General features: G+C 47.3%; 1 protein-coding gene across 1 annotated transcript; it reads right to left on the minus strand.

Moving 5' to 3' along the window:
* Positions 1 to 14052: 14052 nt before the first annotated feature.
* Positions 14053 to 14463, minus strand: LOC115666992 (uncharacterized). Its single transcript, XM_056319595.1, has 2 exons — positions 14366 to 14463; positions 14053 to 14320 (listed from the first exon to the last, which is right to left on the minus strand). Exons 1-2 carry the CDS (start codon positions 14461 to 14463, stop codon positions 14053 to 14055), a joined length of 366 nt encoding a protein of 121 aa, XP_056175570.1.
* Positions 14464 to 25331: the final 10868 nt, after the last annotated feature.

Raw genomic sequence — 25331 nt, forward strand, 5'->3', positions numbered from 1 at the left:
CATGGACTTTGATAGCCTTCCTAAGAAGCAAGATAGTACTACTCTTGTCAGAAATATGCACGAAGCAGTCTTCTTGAGATGGGCCAACTGGTCAATATGAGCCTCCTTTATTGTGGATTGGCTCAGACTTCAATTCTTAGGCTCGCAAGATCCAAACCTCTAGCTCCGCGAGAGAAAACTGATTGAGAGTATGCATTTTTTAGATGTGCTATCACATCAATGATTCATATACCAAGTCTTAAAATACAACAGAATGAGTCAATTTTGTTTTATTTCCGCTGAAAGTTCATAGGAAATAACAAAAACATACTGGCGTGTAGGACTCTCTTAAAATAAAAATGCTATATGGGTTATAGAAAATAATAATACGAACAGTAGAAACCTTTTTTTTTTATGCGCAATAAAATTAATTGAGTATGGGTAAATAGTTTTTTTGTTACTGTGTCCCCACCTTCACTGAAATGACTAGTGCAACAATCAAGGGAGGGTGAATTGGTTGTTTTAAGCTTTTTCAAGAAAGACGTGAATATGCTTTTGTAGAAAAAGTTAGTTATGCAGATGTAGTAACTCGACTTTCCTTGTTTGTTACACACATGTCACATGGAATGTGCTAAGCTTGATTCTTGATTGATAGATGACTTGTATGTGAACTAATGATTTAAATTGCAAATGCCCTTATTCCTAGTCTTTCTGGGGCTAACAGATCAACCGAGAAGGGGGGGGGGGGGGGGGGTGTGTTGAATTAGGAGTGAGTATGATCTGAGTGGGCAGTTCCCACCCTAGAATCGAGAACCGCTCATTGGTTCCATAGACGCAGCCGGGAACCGGACCAGAACCGGTTCCACCAAGTTTCACACGTCCACATTGTAATATGCAACAAAGAACTACACAACGAAAAGAAATGATTCTAGATTAATTAAAATTACATCTCATCAAAGACACTTCTAGCCAGAGCCAATGAACCAACGAAATGAATGTTAAGAAGTGTGTAAGTAAGAGAGCACACTCACCAAACTTGTTATGAATGGGCAATAGCAGACACTAATCCAACATAAAAACCAGTCCGTAGCCTATTTGCATTGATTGGCTGTTAGTCAACAATCGTAGAGCCACTGTTCCCATCAAGACAGAGTCATTACATGATAAAAAGGCCTTTATACTGCTAGATAAGATTAGCGAGTTTCACATTAGGAATTTAGGATTTTTCATTTTTTTAAAAAATAAAAAATAAAAAATATAATATATATATTACTAGTCCGGTTTGGGCAGGCGGGTGGGCGGTTTCACACCTAGAACCGGGAACCAGACTGGTTTCCTTAGGAACCACCGGTTCTGGGCCGGTTCGGTCCGGTTCTTGGGTCTTTTGCACACCCCTAGGTTGAATAGGTTGATCAAGGATTATGAAAAACTTTCACAACGAGATTAAGTAGTAGCCAGCGTGTGTAAATATAGTGAACAAATACTGTAGATGATGAACTAAAGAAGAAAAGCACACAACAATTTACGTGATTCGGTTTTGTCCCCAAGCCTATGTCCTCTATCCAAATAATAGCATTAACACAGGCTGGACTTCACTAGTAATTGTTGCGAAAATCGCACAAGTCGATATGTAAATGATGTCATAAACAACACCAGGTGATTCTGATATAAGGAGTGCTCTGCTACTGTCAAGAGTGCTCTGCCACCATCAAAAGTGCTCTACCGACATCGAGGGATAGCTGTCAATATTTGAGGTGAACAAGATATTAGGCGTTGAATATGTCTACAACTTGGTAGGGCCTTCAGATAAGGTGAAGATCCGGAATGATCTTGATCCAAGGGTGAACAAATAGAGAAGAATGGGGATGTTCATGATAACTTAAATGTATAAAGATCAAGTGAATAATTAGTTGTACCTGATGATGGTGAATAAGCCTAGAACGAGGATGTTTGGTAAAATTTGGAAGAACTATGAAGATGGATAGCTTGGTAGAGTCATAATTGACAATATGCTTAGAAAGGCCAGAAGAAAGATCAGCATGATCATTACCAAGAGCAATAAATTGTTGGCATAGGAGCAACTGCCGATATCAGAGAGGTGGAAGACGTGTGACGTCCACCTTTTGGTCTTAATCTAGTGTCTAACAATTATCTTCAAGGTTTGGAATTTGCAAAAAAATCACCAAAGTTGATCAGGAGCAGTTATGGCATTAATGAGCAAGTTGTTGGAGAAACATCCCCAAATGAATTTTGATGATATCCAAACTATTCTTGGTCTAACATCTACATTGTCTAAAGTGCAGATATATTCAAAGGATTGAGTGATACTCATAATATTATTCATTGAAGAAAAGATAATAAGACTGCCTTCAAATGATCGTATAAATAGCACCATTGATCTTAAAACATCAGCTAAATGATGATGTCTTATTAGAGCTGACGAGATCTAGTAATTGGTAATGTTTAGGAAACGATTCATTTAATATGACTGTTATGTCACTATTGTAGCCGTTGGGACTGGACAGGCACAGCAGAAGACCCGGCAGAAAGGAAAATTGTCACGCCCCGAACCCTACGGCACGCGACAACCCCTTCCATCGGTCGATTCAGTGCGACGTCCCAGGACGCGTCGCCGACCCAAAATCCAGAACAAAGAATAATGCACATGCGAAAGCAAACAAACACCCGTACATAAATGAAACATGACAAATGATAGCAATGAACATCATGAATACAAACTTACATTAATACGGAGAATTTACAATATCCATTACAACAGAACTATACATATAAATCAAAATGGGTCAGCAGCCACTAACGTCAAAAAGGGGTATGTGGTTCGGGCGGTCAGACACTATCTAAGAAGGGCTCCTATCAAAAAGTGTCGGCCCTGCCTAACTATGGTCAAGGACAAACCCTAGGGTAACCAGTTCGGGTCGGATCCCGAGGACTCGGACAAATCGTCAGACGACTCGGACTCGGAGTCCATAGAATCCGGCTCGGACTCAGCCTCCATTGGCTCCTCCTCGGAATCGTCCTCCAGCTCTGGTTCCAGCTCCATCGGCTCCGGCTCGGGATCGGACCCCCACTCCATCGGCTCCTCCTCCTCAGGATCGGAATCCATCTCGAAGATGACGGGTCAAGGATCAGAATCCTCCTCAGACACGCCTCGGGGTTGGCCACCTCCCCATTAGCTGCCTGCGGGTCCAATGGCCTAACCCGTCTATCGGCACATCAAAAGTCCTAAGGGGTCCGTAAACGCCGAACGGGTCCCGAAAACACCAGCCCAGATACTGATGAGCCTGGAACTGCGGCTCGCCCACATCGACCCAAACAGTAGTAAAATGTCTAACATAAGTCTCCCCGTTCCCAACGGGGTACTCGATCACCGATCGCTCTATGCGGTACGGGATCCCAAAACGAATCGGTGCTCCTGCCATCTTCAGGGTCGGGGGTCTAAAATGTGGGGTTTTAACAACCATGAGAATAAATCTCAGCGAGTAGGCCCCCTAAACCTAAACTAGGCTAACATGCACCTCCAGAACAAGCATCTAATCAAATAACAGTCTAGCAATCAAGTGACTCAGGCTGAATACATTCTTGACCCTGCAGGTTAGGCACATAATAACAATGCTAATATCGCAGGACCCAATCATGGCACATACACAAATCACTTAGCCACAAACACATACTATGCACATGCTTACACTCGTTAATGCACTATTGCACATGTGCCAACTTTCAATTTATTCGCCGACCTGCGTAAAACGCATCAGGTCCGACCCGCGTAAAACGCATTAGGTCCATCACTTTTCGATCGATCTCCGGCCCTCGTAAAACGCATCAGGCTCATAACACAACCTGCGTAAAACGCATCAGGTTGGCCATCTTCCTGTAGTCTAGGCATTGTCCCGCGTTAAACGCATCAGGACGGGTTCAATACCCCGCGTAAAACGCATCAGGATTTATGTGATCACACGTACACATACCACCAATTATTATCTGAACCCCGCGTAAGATGCATCAGGGCAATTTAGGTGTTCACATGCTCAATGCCATTCATGCAGACTCACATGATGCACATGTTATGCCAATACTTGATATGCACATTCATGGCCATAACATCCACACTCGGCATTCGTAAAAACTCACACTGGGCACTCAATTTAACTTGGCCACATGCTCAATTAATGCCACAACATGCTCAATTCACATCTTAACATGCCCAGTGAACCAATTAATCCAAATCAGCCACAACATATAATTGGCACTCGAATTCATGCGATTAAATCAGTATAATTACGCACACTCAAGGCCCGCCATGTCCCTCAATTCTCGGCCACATTAGTCCTCAACGTGGCATCACATAATTAATCACAAATCATGCACAAATCAGCCACCACGTAGGCAATCAAGGCACACTCGGCAATTCACAATTAAACCACAATTTAGCCGTACAAAGTCCAATTCGGCCCACCATGAACAGCCACTAATCAGCCCACTCTAGGCCACTAATCCACCTTCTAATTATCACATTAGGCCATCCAAATCATCACATTAGCAAGCCTAGTCACCAGCCAACTAATTAACCCCTAAAACGCCCTAATCAAACCCTAAACTTGCCTAAAATGCATTAGAGCCTAATTAAGGGTTAGGGTTTCCACTCACCAAATTTCCTAAGCTCCAAAGGGTGTCGGTCAAGGGAAAAACGGGCTGGGCGGTGGCTGGTTCACGCCGGGCTGACAAGGAACTCCGGCGGCTCCACGGGCGGCGAACGGCGGTGTACGGTGGGTGGTGGTGTCTCGGCTGAGCTAGATGGCGTGAAGGGGTGATGTGATGGTGATGGTGGTGGTGACGCATGAAAATGAAGGGAGAGAGAGGAAGGTGAGGTCGGCTGAGAGTGGCGGCGGCGCAAGAGGTGGCGCGTGGCCGGTGGTGACGTGGGCGCACACGGCCAAGGGTGGCGGACGGTGCTGGTCGATGGGGGTGACGGCGAGAGAGAGAGAGAGAGAGAGAGAGAGAGAGAGAGAGAGAGAGAGAGAGAGAGAGAGAGATTGAGAGGGTGAGGCGGACGGGCTGGTCGCTTGGCCGGCGGCGGCTGCGGCTTGTTGCTCCGGCAGGGCTCTCACGTGGCCAAGGGAAGAGAGAAATGGAGAGGGGGAGAGTTGCCGAGAGAGAGAGGGAGTGGCCAGTGGTGGTGAGAATGAGAGGAGAGAGAGATTGCAAGAGTTTTAGAGAGAATGGGTGAGTGGGGGTTGGTGGCCAACTCCACTAAAAATGTCTAGACTTCCCACCCCACTAAGTGCTTGATCCAACGGCCAATATTTGAATACCAATCACATCCATTCAAGATCAATGGCTAATATTGGTTCTAGATACAAAATATCTAAGGGCACTTTGGGGATTAGCAAAGGAGATAGGGGGCTTCTTTGTCCATTAATTTTCGGCACTAATGGGGCTGAATAATACCAATTAAAACCTCTAAAATTCGGAATTAACACTTAAGGCTTAGGGGCAAAACGGTAATTTTCCACTCCCGGACCGAAATTCCATTTTTCGATCATACCAATCCCAAATATGATTGGCCACACTTATACGACGTTGTCCTTGCAAAATAGTCGCATACGTCCGTGAAATTCGACACTCAAGTCCGGATTCAATTCCACGATCAATTTTGCTCAAATTGCGATTTTAGCGTCTCTCGCTAACGGGCTGTTTAGGGGTTACGCGTATCGACTTAGGATTACTCGAGTCGTGATGGTCTCGATTTCTAAGAGAATGTGAGGATTTATCGCTAGTTCCGGAGGTCGCAATCGTCCGGAACAAGTTCAGGATTGTTCGCCACGCGTACTCTCGGTCGTGCGGAATCACCCGCGATCCGATCGTACATCGTTGGCCAAACCAAATCCGTCACCCTCCTTAGATCGGCCTACATTGGCCCAAAATATTCCCTCGTCATTCCTCGGAATCAGAGCTCAATTCACGGTCGAGTTCCTGGGTCCACGTACCGTTTTCCTAGTTAGCCATTCCCTATTGGTCAGTATCCCGAGAATGATCAGTTCCGGGCGAAACTTTCTAAAATGAAATGAGAAATAAGCATCTATTTCATTGATCCCGGAAGTGAGTCGAATTCAGGATGTTACAACTCTTCCCCCCTTACAAAAATTTCGTCCTCGAAATTTACAACCCAAACCCGACTACTCAAACAACTGGGGGTATTGACGTCACATCGCTTCTTCACTTTTCCAGGTGGCCCCTTCTGTTCCATGATGCTCCCAAACTACTTTGACCATCGGGATCGTCTTGTTTTGCAGCACACGATCTTTTCTGTCTTTAATCTTCACTGGCCTCTCCACGTACGACACCCTGTCGTCCACGTCTATTTCTTCATATCTCAGCACGTGGGTCGGATCTGGTTCGTACTTCCTTAACATCGACACGTGGAATACGTTATGCACTTGAGACAAATCAGGCGGCATGTCACGCCCCGTACCCCACTACGTGCAACATCCTACGCAAAGGTCGAATTTGTTGCGACGTCCCAGGACACGTCGCCGACCCAACGCCCAACATGCAGATCATTGCACATGCGGAAGCAACGTATATAAATATATATATACACCCGTACAATAAACAACATAACCAAGGATAGCACAATACGGGAATCCACCAGATAAAAACATATACATTTCATTACTATTAAAATATGCACAATATCCATTTACAGGGAGTACAAACAACGGACCCAAAAACTGGTTAACTGCCACTCAAGTCAAAAAGGATCAGTGGCCAGGGATCAGGGACACTAGACTTAGATAGGGCTCTGGTAAAAAAGGTACAGCCCGATCTATCTAAAGCTGGACTAACCTAGGGGACCCAGTCTGGGTCAGAACCAGAAGACTCAGAGGATGAAGAACTATCAAGCAGCTCCTCCTCGGAATCTAATGAGTCTAACTCGGACTCAGCCTCCGCGGCCTCCTCATTCGCGTCCATTGGCTCTACTAAGTCCTCCAGCTCCATGTCCTGCTCCATGGGTTCTGGTCCTTCTTCTTCTGCTTCCATCGGCTCCAGATCATCTACCTCCCAGACAACAGGTTCAACTCCAGCACTCGAACTCCCATCAGACGAGGCTTCCGGGCTAACTACGTCTCCATCAGGACACTGTGGGTCTACCTCACCCTGCCCGTTAACCGGGACATCAAAGGTACGAAGAGGTCCATGCTCTCCGAATTGATCCCTAAAACACCAGTCTACGTATTCGTGGTGTTGGAGGTACGCCTCTCCTACATCAACCAATATCATAGTATGATACCTAATATACACATTCCCATTCCATAAGGGATGCTCGGTCGACGTCCGCCCTAGCTAACGCGGAATTCCAAAACGCACTGGAGCATTCGGCATCCTCAGGTCCGGGGGTCTGAAAAGTTTGGGTTTATACAACAATAAGACGAATCTCAGTGAGTAAAAACCCCCTAAATCTAAACTAGGCTAACATGCACCTCCTGACAGGCAACCAAACACATTCAACTAGTACGCAACCAATAATAATGACATTGACCTAGGCCCTCGGGCCCAGATCACTTACCTCGCTGACCCTGCAGGTTAGGCAATTTAATATAATATCCACGGCACATACGCGACACACTTGGTTACACGTACGCCATACGCATGCTCATTCTCGTCAGTGCCTGTCTCACACACGAATCACCGGCACGCACATTAGCCACATACTCTGGCACACATTTTCCATGCTCATGACCGGCTCAATCATGCATACTCGCACACTGCCAATTTCCGTTTATTAATCGACTCGCGTAAAAACGCATAGGGCTCGACCCGTAAGCCAACAACACTTCACGGCCCGCGCCAAAGCACGTGCGGCCCGGTGTCTCTAGCCCGCGTAAATGCATCAGGCGCGACACCGTTCTCCTTACGGACCAAAACCTGCGTAAACGCATCAGGCTGGCCGTCTTCCGAACGAACCGAGCATCGTCCCGCGTAAACGCATCAGGACGGCATCGACCCCTCGTCGAAACGTATCAGGCCATTAGTGATCACACGTTCATGCCAGGCACGCACACTTGCACAATTTTCGTCTCATGCCCAATCTTGGCACACAAAATGCTTAGTCATGCAATTTCCGCACTCGAGCAAATGATGCAGTTCAAATGAGCATACAATTCCAACACTGGCACATCAATGAATCACTAATTCATATGAGCATATAATTCCACATAGCCCAACACATAATTCACACTCTTGGGCATCATAATCTATGCCAAATCAATGGCCAATCGCACCCCGCATTAATCGGTCACACAACCACGCGGCATGGTATCATATAATTAGACACAATCAAGTACCAATCAGCCATTGAATCATTCATTTTAAGCAATCATGGCAAAGGCCCAATTAAATCTCAACTTAGCCAAACTAAGTCAAATTCGGTTCTATGAGGGCAGCCACAAATCAGTCCATCTTATGACATTAATCCACCTCCTAATTAGCTCATTTAACTCCCATATATACCACAAAATCATCCACTAATCATCAGCCCATAATCAAGCCTAATCCCAATCTAATTAACCCCTAAAAATTCACCTAACCTATCTAGAAATGCAATCTTGACCTAATAAAGTTTAGGAGTTAATTACTCACCTAAAACCTAAACTCCAAACAAGGCTAATCGACGGGGAACGAGCGGTCGATTGCTGGCAAGCGGCGAAATCAGCGGCGGCGTCCCGGTATGCTCACGACGGCGCTTGATCGGAGGGCGGCGGCTACGGCGGTTCAGGGCGGCAACGGGGCTGGTCGCCGGTGGTTCACGGTGAGGGAGTGATCGGTGAGGTGGTGTGGACGGCGAGACGGGCAGACGGCTTGGGCGAGCGGCGGTCCGGCGGCTTCCTCACGCCGGCGTCCATGGCGTGGGCGGGTCCGGCTGTCCTCGGTCGAACGGAAGAGAAAAACGAGAGAGAGAGAGAGAGAGAGAGAGAGAGAGAGAGAGAGAGAGAGAGAGAGAGAGAGTGTGTGTGTGTGTGTGTGTGTGTGTGGGACGAGATGGGGACGGTGGTCGGGTGGTGGTGAGCGGCGGCAGCCGAACGGCGGCGAAGGCAGCGGTGCTCGGCTCGGCGGTGGCGCTCACGCACGGACGGAAGAGAGGGAGAGAGAGCCGGCGGGTGGAGAGGGAGAGAGGAAGGAGAGAGAAAGAGACTTGGCTTGGTGGAGAAGAAATGATCAAGAGAGAGAGACAAGGGCATTTAATAGCTTTGACCAAATTTCCAAGATTCCAAAGTTGCCCTTGCATGCTTGGTCCTCATTAATTCTTATCCAAAAAGTTGGGGGCAAATTGGTCCAAGGAAAATTGAATTATTGGGCTGATATAACCATAAATTAATCTTTAAATTAATCCCTAAATATCATCAAAATTCGGAATGCCCAAGATTAGCCTAGGGGCAAAATGGTCATTTTCCGATTTCAGGCCGAATTTCCATTTTTCGACCATACTAACCCTAAATATATGTGGCCACACTAAAACGACATCATCTTCGCAACATAGTCGCACACGACCCCGAAATCCGACGTCCAAGTCCGGATCCATTTCCGTGATCAAAATTGCTCAATTTAACATTTTAGGGTCTCTCACTAACGGGCGGCTGTTTAGGGGTTACGCGTATCAACTTAGGGTTACTCGAGTCGTGATGGTCTCGATTACCGGGAGAACGCGAGGAATTATCACTAGTTCTGGAGGTCACGATCGTTCGATTTAAGTTCGGGATTTGTTCGCCACGCACACTCTCGGTCGTGCGGAATCACCCGTGATCCGATCGTACGTCATTGGCCAAACCAAATCCGTCACCCTCCTAGGATCGGTTCACGTTGGCCCAAAATATTTCCTCGTCGTTTCTCGAAAATCGGTGCCTGATTCGCGATCGGGTCCTTGGTCCACGTACCATTTTCCTAATTAGCCATTCCCTTCCGGTTAGTATCCCGAGAGAGCTCAATTTCGTGCAAGACTTACCAAAATTAAATGAGGAATAATATCAATTTTATTGATCCCGGAAATGAGTCGAAATTCAGGATGTTACAACTCTTCCCCCTTTACAAAAATTTCGTCCTCGAAATTTGCAATCCAAACCTATCTACTCAAACAGATGGGGGTGCTGACGTCGCATGGCCTCTTCACCTTCCCAAGTGGCACCTTCGGTTCCGTGGTGCTCCCATACGACCTTGACCATCGGGATCGTCTTATTCCGCAACACACGATCTTTTCTGTCCTCGATCCTTACTGGTCTTTCCACATATGACACCCTGTCGTCCACGTCTATCTCCTCGTACCTTAGAACGTGGGTCGGATCTGGTTCATACTTTCTCAACATTGATACGTGGAAAACATTGTGTACTTAGGACAAATTGGGCGGCAAGGCAAGTCTATAAGCCATATCCCCGATCTTCTCCAAAATTTCAAATGGACCGACAAACCTCGGACTTAACTTTCCTTTCTTGCCGAATCTGGATAATCCTTTCATAGGCGACACCTTGAGAAATACATGATCTCCCACTTGGAATTCCAAAGGTCGTCGTCTCCGATCGGCATAACTTTTCTGGCGGCTTTGTGCAGTCCTTAACCTATCCCTGATAATCCCAACTGCCTCAATCGACTGCTGAACCAATTCTGGGCCTGTGATACTCCTTTCACCGACTTCATCCCAGCATACTGGCGTTCTGTACGCCCTGCCATACAAGGCTTCAAACGGTGCCATCTGAATGCTTTGCTGATAGCTATTATTGTAGGCGAATTCTACCAGGTGTAGCTGTTCTTCCCATTTATCCTGAAAGTCTAAAACACAGGCACGCAACATATCCTCCAAAGTCTGAATCGTCCTTTCAGACTGGCCATTCGTCTGTGGATGATAGGCCGTACTGAACCGTAACTTCGTTCCTAAGGCCGATTGCAAACTTTTCCAAAAATTGGCCGTAAACCTCGGATCACGGTCTGACGTGATCGATACTGGTACTCCATGCAATCTAACGATCTGTCGAACATACAATTCCGCATACTTTTCCAATTCGAAATCCTTTCGTACTACTAGGAAGTGCGCGGACTTAGTCAGTCGATCTACTATCACCCAAATGGAATCATGTCCTTTCTGGTTCCTTGGTAGTCATGAGACGAAATCCATTATGATATGCTCCCATTTCCATTCAGGGATCTCTAACGGTCGCAGCAATCCTCCCGACTTACAGTGCTGTGCCTTCACTTGTTGGCACGTCAAGCAGCACTTGGCCACATCCTTTTTCAGTCCACTCCACCAATAGTGTTGCCGTAAATTCTGGTACATCTTTGTACTACCTGGGTGAATACTGTAGTTACTGCGATGTGCCTCACTTAAAATTTCCTCCTTGAGCTCCAAATCATCAGGCACACACAATCGTCCTCGGAACTTCAAAATTCCGTCCTCATTCACTTAGAATTCCGATTTCCTTGCAGCGGCATCCAATCCAACAATCTTTTGTATTTCTTGGTCCGTAGACTGGAATGCCTTAATCCTTGCCTAGATCTCCGGTTCGATTCTCAATGCGGCCATCAGACTAGACACCTGACTCAGCTCAAATTTAAACTCCGAGTCTCTAAGCCTTTCCAGAAAGGTCCACTCTTTGACCATCATATGCGCCATGCTTGACTTACGACTTAGCGCATCCGCTACTCGATTTGCCTTCCCCGGGTGATACAAGATGTCGCAGTCGTAGTCCTTCAGAAGTTCCATCCATCGGCGCTGCCTCATATTTAATTCCTTCTGTGAGAACAGGTACTTAAGGCTTTGATGATCTGTAAAAATCTGGAACTTTTCCCTGCATAAATAATGCGTCCAGATCTTAAGGGCAAAGACGATCGCTGCCAACTCTAAATCATGCGTCAGATAATTCATTTCATGCGGCCTCAACTGGCGCGACGCATATGCAACTACCTTTCCATGCTGCATTAGCACACAACCAAGTCCTCTTAGCGACGCATTACTGTATACCTCAAATCCTCCTAGCCCAGACGGAATGGTCAAAACTGGGGCAGTTGTCAGCCTATGCTTCAACTCTTGAAAACTTTTCTCACATTTATCGTCCCATTCAAACTTAAAATCCTTCTTCAACAATCGTGTCAACGGCATGGCTATCGACGAGAACCCTTCTACAAAACGTCGATAATAGCCAGCCAATCCTAAGAAACTTCGAATTTCTGTTACTGAGGTCGGTCTAGGCCACTTCATTACTGCCTCAATCTTTGTGGGTCCACAAAAATTCCATCTCCCGAGACTATGTGTCCAAGAAACGTCACTCTGCTTAGCCAAAACTCACACTTATTGAACTTGGCGAAGAGTGCGTGTTCTCTTAGGGTCCGTAGCACCTCAGTCAAATGCACCTCATGTTCCTCAGGATTCTTCGAATACACCAATATGTCGTCAATGAACACTATGACAAATCTGTCTAAGAACTCTTTGAACACCCTATTCATTAGGTCCATGAAAGCTGCAGGAGCATTGGTCAATCCGAAGGGCATCACTGTAAACTCATAGTGCCCATACCGCGTCCTAAAAGCGGTCTTAGGTATATCCTCCTTTCGGATTCTCAGCTGATGGTATCCAGTCCGCAAATCAATTTTAGAAAACACGGACGCCCCTTGCAACTGATCAAATAAATCGTCAATCCTCGACAGTGGGTACTTATTCTTAATCGTCACTTGATTTAACTGCCGGTAATCAATACATAATCTCAATGTCCCGTCCTTCTTCCTTACAAACAGGACCGGTGCTCCCCATGGAGACACACTAGGACGAATGAAACCTTTGTCCAACAATTCCTGCATCTGGACTTTCAGTTCTTTCAATTCTGGACGAATGAAACCTTTGTCCGATACGGTGCCTTTGAAATCGGTTCTGTGCCCGGGGCCAATTCTATCACAAATTTTATTTCTCGCTCTGGTGGCAAACCCGGCAATTCCTGAGGAAAAACCTCGGGAAAATTACACACTACCGGTATCTCTTCCAACTTAGGTTCTGCCACGGTGGGATCTACCACATTCACCAAATATCCCTTACATCCTTCATCCAACAACTTAGTTACTTCGAGCGAGGAAATCCAAGGGATCGAGGTTCCTCCTCGATTTTCCTAAAATTCAAATTTAGGATGTCCAATTGGATTAAACTGAATCACCCTACTGCCGCAATCCACTATGGCTTTATGCTTAAACAGCCAATCCATTCCAATTATCACATCGAAATCGAACATGGCCAACACTGCCAAGTCGATCCTTTCTTCTCTACCCCCAATCGCTATTTTACAACTAGGACACCCCAATGACACTAACACTTTATCAATTAGTGGGGTCGTCACGCAAAGCATAGTCTCAAGCACAACATGTTTAATCCCAACCAGCCTAACAAACTGCTCTGAAATAAATGAATGGGTCGCCCTCGGGTCAAACAATGCATACGCAGCATGATCACATAAAGAAATCGTACCTGTGACCACACCCGGCGTATCCTCCGCCTCTCTATGCGCCATTGCATAAACTCGTCCTTGCGCTGACGGTCTGCCCTGGTTAGCCGGTGGGAGATTCCCGGCCTGATTCCCTATTCGGTTTTGCTGCGGTTGCCTTAGAGGTCCTGAAGGGCTCTACTGGAGACAGGTTCGAATCTGATGCTTCAAACTCCCACATCTAAAACATGCCCCAACTCTGCTCGGTGGAAGATTCGGCTTCCCAATATTCCTCCTAGCGGGTGGGACGAAAAGACTATTTCTCGTCATCGGTTTCTTTCCGAAGCGGCGATTGTCCCTGATCTGGGCAAACCGCGATCCAGATGCGGTTGCCCTGTCTACCTGGTCCCGTTTAAGAGCCTGAGCTCTATCATAGATGTCCTCATAGGTCCTCAAATTCGCCGGTATCAACTGGATACGAATATCAGGTTTCAATCCTTCCCGGAACCTTCGTGCCTTATCCTCGGGATGTTCCACCATCCTCGGCGCAAACTTGGACAATCTAGCAAATTCCGCCTCGTACTGATCTACAGTCATCTGACCTTAGCGGAGTCGCATAAACTCTGCTATCTTCCTTTCCCTGGCACTATCCGAGAAGTATTTCCCATAGAAACTTTCTATAAATGTTGCCCAAGTCTGGGCGACACCTTCCGGAAATACTCTACCCCTGGTGGCCTTCCACCAATCATTCGCATTTTCCTGCAACTGGTATAACGCTAGGGTCACCTTCTCCTGCTCGGTGCACCTTAATACCTCAAACGCCTTTTCCAGTTCCTCTACCCATCTCGGTGCAGCCTCGGGGACACCTTTTCTAGTAAACTTGGGTCGCTTTAACTTTAAAAACTGCTCTACTCACTGATGCATTTGCCTATTCCCGGCTGCCTGAGCCTGCCCAATATTGGCTTGATTTCCATTCATGGCAGCAGCTGCTGCAGCCTCAACAGCCTGGGCCATGGTGGCAGCCCTTTCCTGAGCCTACCTACCCATAATGTTTCCTATCTCGTGCAGGGTTTGAATAACATCTTCCATTCTAGGGTCTCTGGCCTCTTGGCCTCTTGCACTCGGTTGCCCCTGGGGTTTCTTTCCTCGTCTCCTCATTGGTACTGATCTCACTACCCGCCTAACTGCTATAATTCCATCCGAAATTAGAGACCTAAACAAGCTAAACCGGTCTAAGGTCCTAGGCAGTTAGCTAGCACATCCACAATCAATCACTCAGCATGCGGCTAAGCACAAACAACACAGGACCTCAAATAAGGAGGTACACGTACTCACCTCAGGTCCTGCTGCACCTGCACTTTACGGGTCAATTTATACAACCAAACAATCAAGACACAGACAGTCAGGAGGTATAATTAGCATACAAGGTCACCCTACTGGCTACCCAAGGTCATCGCTCCTTATCACTCCAGACTTCGACCTAGTTGGATCGAGCTGACTTTGCTCTGATACCAAATCAAACGGGGATGTCACGCCCCGTACCCCACGACGCGCAACATCCTACGCAAAGGTCGAATTTGTTGCGACGTCCCAGGACACGTCGCCGACCCAACGCCCAACATACAAATCATTGCACATGCGGAAGCAACATATATAAATATATATATACACCCGTACAATAAACAACATAACCAAAGATAGCACAATACGGGAATCCACCGGATAAAAAACATATACATTTCATTACTATTAAAATATGTACAATATCCATTTACAGGGAGTACAAACAACGGACTCAAAAACTGGTTAACTGCCACTCAAGTAAAAAAGGATCAGTGGCCAGGGATCAGGGACACTAGACTTAGATAGGGCTCTGGTAAAAAAGGTACAGCCCGATCTATCTAAAGCTGGGACTAACCTAGGGGACCCAGTCCGGGTCAGAAACAGAAGACTCAGAGGATGAAAAACTATCAAGCAGCTCCTCCTCGGAATCTAATGAGTCTAACTCGGACTCAGCCTCCGCGGCCTCCTCATTCACGTCCATTGGCTCTACTAAGTCCTCCAGCTCCATGTCCTGCTCCATGGGTTCTGGTTCTTCTTCTGCTTCCATCGGCTCCAGATCATCTACCTCCCAGACAACAGGTTCAACTCCAGCACTCGAACTCCCATCAGACGAGGCTTCAGGGCTAACTACGTCTCCATCAGGACACCGCGAGTCTACCTCACCCTGCCCGTTAACCGGGACATCAAAGGTACGTAGAGGTCCATGCTCTCCGAATTGATCCCTAAAACACCAGGCTACATATTCGTGGTGTTGGGGGTACGCCTCTCCTACATCAACCAATATCATAGTATGATACCTAATATACACATTCCCATTCCATAAGGGATGCTTGGTCGACGTCCGCCCTAGTTGGCGTGGAATTCCAAAACGCACTGGAGCATCCGGCATCCTCAGGTCCAGGGGTCTGAAAAGTTTGGGTTTATACAATAATGAGACGAATCTCAGCGAGTAAAAATCCACTGAACCTAAACTAGGCTAACATGCACCTCCTGACAGGTATCCAAACACATTCAACCAGTACGCAACCAATAATAATGACATTGACCTAGGCCCTCGGGCCCAGATCACTTACCTTGCTGACCCTGCAGGTTAGGCAATTTAATATAATATCCACGGCACATACACGACACACTTGGTCACACGTACGCCATACACATGCTCATTCTCGTTAGTGCCTGTCTCACACACGAATCACCGGCACGCACATTAGCCACATACTCTGGCACACATTTACCATGCTCATGACCGGCTCAATCATGCATACTCGCACACTGCCAATTTCCGTTTATTAATCGACCCGCGTAAAAACGCATAGGGCCCGACCCGTAGGCCAACAACACTTCACGGCCCGCGCCGAAGCACATGCGGCCCCGTGTCTCTAGCCCGCATAAACGCATCAGGCGCAACACCGTTCTCCTTACGGATCAAAACCCGCGTAAACGCATCAGGTTAGCCGTCTTCAGGACGAACCGGGCATCGTCCGGCGTAAACGCATCAGGACGGCATCGACCCCGCGTCGAAACGCATTAGGCCATTAGTGATCACACGTTCATGCCAGGCACGCACACTTGCAAAATTTTCGTCTCATGCCCAATCTTGGCACACAAAATGGTCGGTCATGCAATTTCCGCACTTGAGCAAATGATGCAGTTCAAATGAGCATATAATTCCAACTCTGGCACATCAATGAATCACTAATTCATATGAACATATAATTCCACATAGCCCAGCACATAATTCACACTCTTGGGCATCATAATCCATGCCAAATCAATGGCCAATCGCACACCACATTAATCGGTCACACAACCACGCTGCATGATATCATATAATTGGACACAATCAAGTACCAATCAGCCATTGAATCATTCATTTCAAGCAATCATGGCAAAGGCCCAATTAAATCTCAACTTAGCCAAACTAAGTCAAATTCGGTTCTATGAGGGCAGCCACAAATCAGTCCATCTTATGACATTAATCCACCTCCTAATTAGCTCATTTAACTCCCATATATACCACAAAATCATCCACTAATCATCAGCCCATAATCAAGCCTAATCCCAATCTAATTAACCCCTAAAAATTCACCTAACCTATCTGGAAATGCAATCTTGGCCTAATAAAGGTTTAGGAGTTAATTACTCACCTAAAACCTAAACTCCAAACAAGGCTAATGGATGGGGAACGAGTGGCCGATTGTCGGCAAGCGGCGAAATGAGTAGCGGCGTCCCGGTATGCTTACGGCGGCGCTTGATCGGAGGGCGGCGACTACGGCGGTTCAGGGTGGCAACGGGGCTAGTCGGCGGTGGTTCACGGTGAGGGAGTGATCGGTGAGGTGGTGTGGACGGCGAGACGGGCGGACGGCTTGGGCGAGCGGCGGTCCGGCGGCTTCCTCACGCCGGCGTCCACGGCTTGGGCGGGTCCGGTTATCCTCGGCAGAACGGAAGAGAGAGAGAGAGAGAGAGAGAGAGAGAGAGAGAGAGAGAGAGAGAGAGAGAGAGAGAGGGACGAGATGGGGACGGTGGTCGGGTGGTGGTGAGCGGCGGCGGCCGAACGGCGGCACGCCGGCAAAGGCGGCGGTGCTCGGCTCCGGCGGTGGCGCTCACGCATGGACGGAAGAGAGGGAGAGAGAGCCGGTGGGTGGAGAGGGAGAGAGGAAGGAGAGAGAAAGAGACTTGGCTTGGTGGAGAAGAAATGATCAAGAGAGAGAGACAAGGGCATTTAATAGCTTTGACCAAATTTCCAAAATTCCAAAGTTGCCCTTGCATGCTTGGTCCTCATTAATTCTTATCCAAAAAGTTGGGGGCAAATTGGTCCAAGGAAAATTGAATTATTGGGCTGATATAACCATAAATTAATCCTTAAATTAATCCCCAAATATCATCAAAATTCGGAATGCCCAAGATTAGCCTAGGGGCAAAATGGTCATTTTCCGATTTCAGGCCGAATTTCCATTTTTCGACCGTACTAACCCAAATATATGTGGCCACACTAAAACGACATCGTCCTTGCAACATAGTCGTACACGACCTCGAAATCCGACGTCCAAGTCCGGATCCAATTCCATGATCAAAATTGCTCAATTTAACATTTTAAGGTCTCTCACTAACGGGCGGCTGTTTAGGGGTTACGCGTATCGACCTAGGGTTACTCGAGTCGTGATGGTCTCGATTACCGGGAGAGCGCGAGGAATTATTACTAGTTCTGGAGGTCGTGATCGTTCGATTTAAGTTTGGGATTTGTTCGCCACGCGTACTCTTGGTCGTGCGGAATCACCCACGATCCGATCGTACGTCATTGGCCAAACCAAATCCGTCACCCTCCTAGGATCGGCTCACGTTGGCCCAAAATATTTCCTCGTTGTTTCTCGGAAATCGGTGTTCGATTCACGATCAGTTCCCTGGTCCACGTACCATTTTCCTAATTAGCCATTCCCTTCCTGTTAGTATCCCCGAGAGAGCTCAATTTCGGGCGAGACTTACCAAAATTAAATGAGGAATAATATCAATTTTATTGATCCCGGAAATGAGTCGAAATTCAGGATGTTACATGGCAAGGCTAGCCGATAGGCCAGATCTCCAATCTTTTCCAAAATCTCAAATGGACTTACATACCTCGGGCTTAATTTTCCTTTCTTGCCAAATCGGGACAGTCCTTTCATTGGCGACACCTTAAGAAAAACGTGGTCACCAATCTGAAACTCCAAAGGTCTTCGTCTCCGATCGGCATAACTTTTCTGACGGCTCTGTGCTGTCTTTAACCTTTCCCGAATAATCTCAACTGCCTCAACTGTCTGTTGCACCAACTCTGGACCCGCTATACTCCGTTCACCCACTTCATCCCAACACACTGGTGTCCTGCACGCTCTGTCATACAGCGCCTCAAACGGTGCCATCTGAATGCTCTGCTGATAGCTGTTATTGTAGGCAAACTCGACCAGGTGTAACTACTCTTCCCATTTACCCTGAAAATCCAATACACATGCACGCAACATGTCCTCTAAAGTCTGGATCGTCCTCTCCAATTGGCCATCCGTCTGTGGATGATAGGCTGTACTGAACTGAAGCTTCGTCCCTAAGGCCGTTTGTAGACTTTTCCAAAAATTGGCCGTAAACCGGGGATCACGGTCCGAAGTGATCGTCACTGGTACTCCATGAAGTCGGACAATCTGTCGAACATATAAATCTGCATACTTTTCCAACTCAAAATCCTTTCGTACCGCCAGAAAGTGAGCTGACTTAGTCAGTCTATTCACTATTATCCAAATCGAATCGTGTCCTCTCTAGCTCCTTGGTAATCCCGTGACAAAATCCATCGTGATGTGCTCCCATTTCCATTCGGGAATTTCCAATGGTCGCAGAAGCCCTCCAAGCTTATAATGCTGCGCCTTTACTTGTTGACAGGTCAGACATTTCGCCACATGCTTGGCCACATCCGTTTTCATCCCATTCCACCAGTAATGCTGCCGCATGTTCTGATACATTTTTGTACCGCCCGGATGAATGCTATAATTACTACGATGAGCTTCCTTCAAAATCTCCTCTTTAAGCTCCATATCGTCGGGCACGCACAATCGTCCGCGGAACTTCAAGATCCCGTTCTCGGATACTTGGAAGTCCGTTTTCTTTTGGCGGCGTCCATTTCAACTATCTTTTGAATTTCTTGGTCCATAGACTGTAAAGCCTTAATCTTGATTTGAATTTCTGGTTCGGTCCTCAACACGGCGAGTAGATTCGACACATGGCTTACCTCAAACATAAATTCTGAATCTCTCAACCTTTCCAATAAGGTCCACTCTTTGACCATCATGTGCGCCATACTCGACTTCCGACTTAGCGCGTCCGCTACACGATTAGCCTTTCCAGGGTGATACAAAATGTCCAGTCGTAATCCTTGAGAAGTTCCATCCAACGACGCTGCCTCATATTCAATTCCTTCTGCAAAAACAGATACTTGAGGCTTTGATGATCCGTGAAAATTTGAAACTTTTCCCCACACAAATAGTGCCTCCAAATCTTGAGGGCGAAAATGATCGCAGCCAATTCCAAATCATGAGTCGGGTAATTCATTTCGTGCGGCCTCAACTAGCGTGACGCATAAGCAACTACCCTTCCGTGTTGCATCAATACACATCCCAGTCCTTTCAACGATGCGTCACTGTAAACCTCAAATCCTCCTGGTTCGGATGGAGTAGTTAATACCGGAGCGGTCGTCAACCTATGCTTCAGCTCTTGAAAGCTCCTTTCACACTTATTGTCCCATTCAAACTTCGTCTCTTTCTTAAGCAACCGTGTCATCGGCATGGCTATCGACGAGAATTCTTCTACGAAACGCCTGTAATATCCTGCCAAACCTAAGAAACTCCGAATTTCTGTTACTGATGTCGGCCTTGGCTGTAACAGCCTGAATTTCGACGTAATTCCGGGATCAATAAAATTGCCATTTCTTCGCATTTCATTTTAGTAAGTCTCGTCCAGAGCTAATCACTCTAGGGATACTAACCAATGGGGTATGGCTAACTAGGAAAACGGTACGTGGACCATGGACCCAAATCATGAATCAGACACCGATCACGAGAAATGATGAGGGAATATTTTGGACTGACGTGAGCCGATCTTAGGAAAAAGTGATGGATTTGGTTTGGCCAAGGCCAATGATGTACGATCGGATCGCAGGTGATTCTGCACGTCCGAATGTGCACGTGGCCAACCAGTCCGAAACTTGAAACCGAATGATCGCGACCTCTGGGACTAGCGATAATCTCTCTCTCTCTCGACAATCGGGACCGTCATGACTCGGATAACCCTAGGTCGATATGCGTAACCCTTAAACAGCCGCCCGTTAGTGAGAGACCTTGAAATTGAAAATTTAGCGAGTTTTGGTCACGAAATTGGACCCGGACTTCAGTGTCGATTTTCGAGGGCTTGTGTGGCTATTTTTGCGATTCTAACGCCATATTATGTTGGCCATACATATTTGGAGTAAGTACAGTCGAAAAATGGAATTTCGACCCGGGACCGGAAAAATGACCATTTTACCCCTAGGCCAAAATTCATTCCGAATTTTGGAGAAATTAAGGAATTAATTAATTTTGGATTTATCTCAATTATTGGACCTAAAGACCACTTTACCCCTCAATTATTGGATAAGAATGGACGAGGGCCGTTGGATCAAGGGTGTTTTGGTCAAGAGGCTTGGATAGGCGACACGTGTCTTCTACTCACCCCCCATATTTGACCAAGTTGACTCTCTCTCTCCTCAATTTTCCCTCCATCTTCTCTCTCCTTCTCCCGGCCAGCTCCCTCCAGATCAGCTCCCCCTTCACCGGTCCTCTTCCTCCGCCGTTCGTGAGCCAAGCCGCCGGGGCCGCTGTCGCCGGAGCCGTTCGCCGCCACGCTGAACCGCCGCTTCCGCCGTGCCATCACCGTCTCAGCCTCACCTCGCCAGCCCCTCCACCCCGTCCCCTCTCTCTCTCCTTCGTTTTCTCTCTCTCGGCCAAAGGATCGCCGGAAAGCCGTACACCGCCGGTGCCGTCGCCGCCGTCCTCGCCGCCCTCAAACTGCCACCCAAGCTCACCGAACCCCTTTTCCTTCGCCGTTTCGCCGTCATCAGCTTCGCCGCCGTCCGGATCGGCCAATGGACCGCCGTCCGTACGCCGCTGCCGCCGTCCGTTGGAACGCCGCCGCCGATTCCACCGTCCACCGGTGATTGGCCGCCGTTCCTCGTCGTCGTGAAGTTGGATTAAGTGAGTGTACCTCCTAAATCCGGATTAGGACTGATAGTGCGTTTTCTGGACTGGTTTGGGTACTGATGATGTGTACTAGGAGAAATTTGGGAACCGATTGGTGGAGGTTGTCATTGAGACTATTTGGTGGATCAATATGGTTTAATTGAGGACAAATATTGGCAGCGAAGCGGCTGGTTTGGTGACTGTCCGTTGAAGGATTTTGGGACTAGAATATGCAAAGGGGGAATTGATTGGCTGTTGATCGAATTATGATTAATTGTGCTCAATTGTGATAAATCGTGTACTGCCATGTCATGTACTCGTGTGGCTGAATTGTGCGAAGTGTGATTGGCTAATTGATTGGCTGAATTGACTGCCAAATTATACATTGTGTATTTGGGCCGCACGGTATTAAATGGCCAAGTGAGCATGCTGTTTGTAAATTGGGCATTGTGTGGTGGCTTGGATTTGATTAAGTGCCTGTGTTATAGTGATGCTCATGTTGCACTGTATTGCATTTCATGGTCACGCATTATGTATGCCGAGAATGAGGCATGTGGCGAGATTGTGCGAGAATGCGTGCCTGGCATGAGCATGTGATCACATTTCGCCCTGATGTGTGTTACGCGGGGTGTGCAGTCCTCATGCACTTTGAAGTAGGACGATGCCCGGTACGTCCGGAAGACGACCATCCTGATGCGTTTTACGCGGGCTCTGGTTCGTAAGGAGATCAGTGTTGCGTCTCATGCACTTTGTAGCAGGAGACACTGGGCCTGGGGCGTTTTTACGCTGGCCACGGAGTGTTGTGGTTAAGAAAGAGACCGGAATGCGTTTTACGCGGTTCATATTAATTGATAAATTGAGCATTTGCCAGTGTGCTAGTGTGGGCTAGTGAGCTGAGACATGATTAAGGCATGAGGATATCATATGCATGCATAAGAATGCATGGATTAGTGTGCGAGTGTGCGAGACTCGGTGAATGGCATGTGATACGAACTCCGTTGAGTGTGTCCATGCGTATGACGTACGTATGAATAGCGTGTTCGTGTATGTGAATTGTTCAGTATAGTGAGATGCTTAACCTGCAGGGGCAGCCAGGTAAGTGATCGGGGCCCGAGGGCCCAGGTCGGAGGCTGATTGTGATTTGTATTGCTATGTTGGTTGTGATATGCCTGTCAGGAGAATGCATGTTAGCCTAGCCTAGGTTTAGGGGTTGTACTCGCTGAGATTCGTCTCACGGTTGTAATAACCCAACTTTTCAAACCCTCAGCCCTGAGCATGCCGAAGCCGTCACCTCTTTTTGGGATCCCTATGCAGATCCATTCGACTTCGAGAGTGTACCCAGCTGGGAATGGGGAAGCGTATGTGAGATATCATTCCGTGGTATTCGTGAACGTGGGTGAGTACTTTTACCAAACTCAAGAGTATGTGGCCTGGTGCTTGAAAGACGCAGACGGAAACATCGGGCGACCCCTTAGGACGTTTGACGTCCCGGTAAGCATAGATGGGGTGATGATACCCCAGATGGCCGATGGCGAGATCGTGGATCCCCCGACTACAGACGAGCCTATAGCTATGGACCAGGAGCCAGGGGTATGGTATGAGGACCCCGAGCCGATGGATGAGGAGGAGGATCCGGAGCCTATGGACCAAGACCCGGACGAGGATGGAGAGGTTGCTGAGTTGGGGTCGGATGTAGAGCCAGGATCAGAGGAAGAGTTAGGATGGTACTTGGATCCGGAGCTGGAAATAGATTCGGAGGATGAATGGGCAGCTGCCCAGGCCACGGAGTCAGAGGAGTCCGAGCCAAGCGAGAGATCCTCAGAGGATTCTTCGGAGTCCTCAGACCCTGACTGGGAGCCTTAGGAGGGGCCAGAGTTTGGTAGGGAGGACTGTTCCTTTTTAACTGTAGTCCTCCTTGTAGGTTTAGTTTGACTCACCCTAGCCACCTACCCCTTTTGTTTAGTAGTGGCTGTTCATTGACTTTTTGGGTTGTATATATATATGATGTGTATATGTGAATGCTGTAAAAGAGCTTCGATAAGTAATATAAAGTGTACATATTTTCAGCTAATTGTTTGATTGTAGCCGTGCTATCCATTGTCTCGTATTAATAATATTGTCAGGGTTTGTTTATTTAGTTGCTTCCGCTTGTGCTTGTTTCCGTTTGGGCGTTGGGTCGGCGACGCTTCCTGGGTCGGCGATGCTTCCTGGGACGTCGCACGCAAATCGACCAAGGTAGGGATGTTACGTGTCGTGGGGTTCGGGGCGTGACATTGGCCACTTAGTCACTGCCTCAATCTTAGTCGGGTCCACAGAGATTCCTTCTCCGGAAATTATATGTCCAAGGAATGCCACTCGGTTGAGCCAGAACTCGCACTTACTGAACTTGGCGTAGAGTGCGTGTTCTCTCAAGGTTCGTAGTACTTCACTCAAAGGCTCCTCATGCTCTTCCGGGCTCTTCGAGTATACCAAAATGTCATCAATGAAGACTATAACAAACCGATCTAAAAACTCCTTAAATACCCGATTCATCAAATCCATGAAGGTAGCGGGGGCATTAGTCAAACCAAAAGGCATCACTGTGAACTCATAATGCCCATATCTCATCCTAAAGGCCGTCTTAGGTATGTTCTCTTTCCTGATCCTCAATTGATGATACCCTGTCCGTAGATCGATCTTAGAAAACACTGAGGCTCCTTACAACTGATCAAACAGGTCGTCTATTCTCGGCAGTCGATACTTATTCTTGACAGTCACTTGGTTCAGCTGCCGGTAGTCTATACACAACCTCAATGTTCCATCCTTCTTCCTTACAAATAGCACCGGCGCTCCCCATGGAGACGCACTTGGTTGGATAAATCCCTTGTCCAACAATTCTTGCATCTGGACTTTTAACTCCTTCAGTTCCGACAGGGACATCCGGTACGGTTCCTTCGAGATCAGCTCAGTTCCTAGGGCCAATTCGATTACGAATTCCACTTCTCTTTCTGGTGGCAAACCCGGCAATTCCTGAGAAAAGACTTCAGGAAAATTGCACACCACGGGTATCTCTTCCAACTTCAGCTCTGCAACTGTCAGATCAACCACATTCACCAAATATCCTTCGCAACCCTCATCCAACAACTTGGTCATCTCAAGAGAAGAAATCCAAGGGATCGAGGTTCCTCCTCAGTTTCCCTGAAACTCAAATTTAGGATGTCCAATCGGATTGAATTGGATCACCCTGATACTATAATCCAACACTGCTTTTTGCTTAACCAGCCAATCCATCTCGACAATCACATCAAAATCATACATGGCCAAAACTGCCAAGTCTATCCTTTCTTTTCTACCCCCAATAACTATTTTACAGTCAGGACACCCTAGCGAGACTAACACTTTATCATTCAGCGGGGTCGTCACACACAACATAACCTCAAGCAACACTGGTTCAATTCCAATCTATCTAACAAATTGCTCCGATATAAACGAGTGGGTAGCCCCCGGATCAAACAAGGCATATGCAGCATGATCACAGAGAGAGACTGTACCTGTGACCATGCCTGGCGTGTCCTCAGCCTCCCTTCGCGCCATCGCATACACCCTTCC

This window comes from Syzygium oleosum, unplaced genomic scaffold, assembly GCF_021117445.2.
Source record: "Syzygium oleosum isolate NSW1041296 unplaced genomic scaffold, Sole_v2.1 Sole_v2.18, whole genome shotgun sequence".
NCBI classification, from domain to species: domain Eukaryota; kingdom Viridiplantae; phylum Streptophyta; class Magnoliopsida; order Myrtales; family Myrtaceae; genus Syzygium; species Syzygium oleosum.

What these genes read in the sequence shown, in the direction of transcription:
- LOC115666992 (XM_056319595.1), bottom strand. Translation starts at nt 14,463, where the DNA reads ATGGCCCAGGCTGTTGAGGCTGCAGCAGCTGCTGCCATGAATGGAAAT. An exon ending in GGGAATAGGCAAATGCATCA is followed by an intron (nt 14,321 to 14,365) that starts GTGAGTAGAGCA and finishes CAAGTTTACTAG; the next exon opens with AAAAGGTGTCCCCGAGGCTG.